General features: G+C 69.0%; 1 protein-coding gene across 1 annotated transcript in view; it reads left to right on the top strand.

Moving 5' to 3' along the window:
- Positions 1 to 1,309: 1,309 nt before the first annotated feature.
- Positions 1,310 to 2,124, top strand: part of EMIHUDRAFT_107224 (hypothetical protein) — a gene marked incomplete at both ends in the record, with an annotated part of 3,878 nt that continues 3,063 nt past the window's right edge. The window contains one exon of the mRNA XM_005758210.1: positions 1,310 to 1,987. Coding sequence (XP_005758267.1) covers positions 1,310 to 1,987 — 678 coding nt within the window. The remainder of the gene's footprint in view (positions 1,988 to 2,124) is intronic.

The following is a 2,124-nucleotide window of genomic DNA, read 5'->3' as shown; positions in this document are numbered from 1 at the left end:
ACTATCGCTAGCCGAGACGAGCTGACGCGCCGAGGCGCCGGCCAGTCGCAGCCGTGAGGCATGCCACAGCAGCAGAGGCACCTCCCACCCATTGGGCGGGCAGACAGAAGGCCAGGGCAGCACTGGCAAGTGCAACGCGCCTCATGTCGGAGAGCGACCGTGCCTCGTTCGCCGCTTATGATGTAGCGATCCGAAGAGTGGCCGCTATGCGAGGGAAAGAGCGGGGCCCTCGACGCCTCAGTCCGGCCCTCCGAGGGGGGAAGGGAAGTGCGGGGTCCCCACGGGCGCCTCAGTTCGGCCCTCCCGAGGGGGGGAGGGGAGCAAGGGGGTGGGGGGATCAGGGCGGTGGGGAGGGGTCTCGGTTTCTTGTGGCTAACACTTGCCTTTCGGGGAGGGGCCTCAGTTGGAAGGCGCGCATGCAGCCCTACGTCTTCCCCTCCTCCCCAGAGGCAGCGAGTAGGCAGCGAGAGGAGGTCTCGAGCGCCTATATGAAGGTATGTGAGATGGTGATGGGAATGGGTGGTCGGTCGGTCGGGCGGGCGGGCGGGCGGGCGGGCGGGCAAGCAAGCGGGGAGCGGCGGGCGGGCGGGGCGGAGCGGGCGGGCAGGGTTATCGCGGGAATCGTGTCCACAATCAGCGGCAGCGGAGCAGCAGCCGCAGCAGCAGCTGCTGCAGCAGCAAGCAGCAGCCAGATTGCTGCCGTTGTCTGCGCCGCGATCCGCCGCCGCGCCGCCGCGCTGCCGCCGCCTGCGCTCGCCGCCGCCTCGTAGACGACTCCTCTCGCGCTCGGAGAGCCGCGCAGCGGGCCGCGAGGTTGTGGTCAGAGAGCAGCAGGGTTGAGATCCACAAAATCGGCCAAATTTGAGGTTGCCCGAGAGAGCCTGGAAATGGTCCCGCGCCGTTGCCCCGGTGCCGGCGCATCACGTCTCAGCCGCGATGGGCCGGTTCCGCCGCGTAGTCGAGCAGCAGGAGCTCGGAGGCAACTTTGTCGACAAACTGGTCGAGCATTTAGCAAAGCAACCTCTCTCACACAGACAGCAACACAATGGTTTTCAAAAGTCTCTCTCTCTCAGACAGCATCCATCTCAGGAGGAAGAACGCTGCTCGCAACATGCGTGTCGCGCACTCATTCATGACCGGTCTCAACGTCCCACCCCCTGCGCCGCTGCCCGCGGGCCTTCTAGGCCCGCGGGTAGTCTCCCCCCCGTCCCCAGGGCCTCCACGGCTCGCACCTCAACCAGTCAAAAAAAATTCTCAAAGGCCAACTGTGAAGAGGAAATCGAGGCGACGGCGTCACTCTGCATCTACGATGGCGTGCTGCCTCCCGGGCTGGTGCTGCAAGTTCCAGCGGCGGATCGAGGCGTGCGGCGTCATCCTCTACGAGGAGTCGCACCTCGCCGACGGCGACTTCTCCACCGTCACTCTCGTCTGGCACGAGGACGACCTCGTCGTCCTCAAGCGCACCCCACTCCCCGCCGACCAGAAGGCGAGGGCGGACGACGTGGTCACTGCGCACGAGCGGCTGCGCGGGCACCCTTTCATCGTGCACCTCTTCGGCCACGACCTCATCGCCGCCGGCGACGCCCTCGAGCAACGGCTGCTCCTCGAGTACTGCGCGGGCGGCTCGCTGGCAGCCTCGCCGCTGCCGATCGGGGAGGCGCACGCGCTGCCGATCCTCGGCCAGCTCTGCTCCGCGGTGAGCGCCTGCCACGCCGCCGGAGTGACGCACCGCGACGTGCGGCTCGAGAACGTCTACCGGCGGGCGGGGCCGCGAGACACGTACGTGCTCGCCTCCTTCGGGGCGTGCCGCGTCTCCAAGCTCCCCTCGTCGCCGAGCGGCCAGGTCCTCCGGAGCCGCGAGGCGGTGGCGGCGGCGCGCCAGGAGGCGGAGGAGACGGTGCACGCCGTCTGCCGCGCGCCAGAGCAGGTGGCGCCGGAGCTCGGCGCGACCCTCGGGCCAAAGGTGGACGTGTGGGGCGTCGGCGTGGTGCTGCACCAGCTGCTCCTCGGCGTCGCGCCCTTCGCCTCGCCCCTCGACACGCTCGCCGACCGCGCCCCCCTGCCCGCCGAGGCCAGCAGGAGCCCGGCGGCGCGCAAGCTGATGAGCAAGATGCTCCAGCGAGA

Source organism: Emiliania huxleyi, assembly GCF_000372725.1.
Source record: "Emiliania huxleyi CCMP1516 unplaced genomic scaffold EMIHUscaffold_88, whole genome shotgun sequence".
NCBI lineage: Eukaryota > Haptophyta > Isochrysidales > Noelaerhabdaceae > Emiliania > Emiliania huxleyi.
Note: the sequence above shows the minus strand (reverse complement) of the source record. Positions and strands in the feature narration are given on the sequence as shown.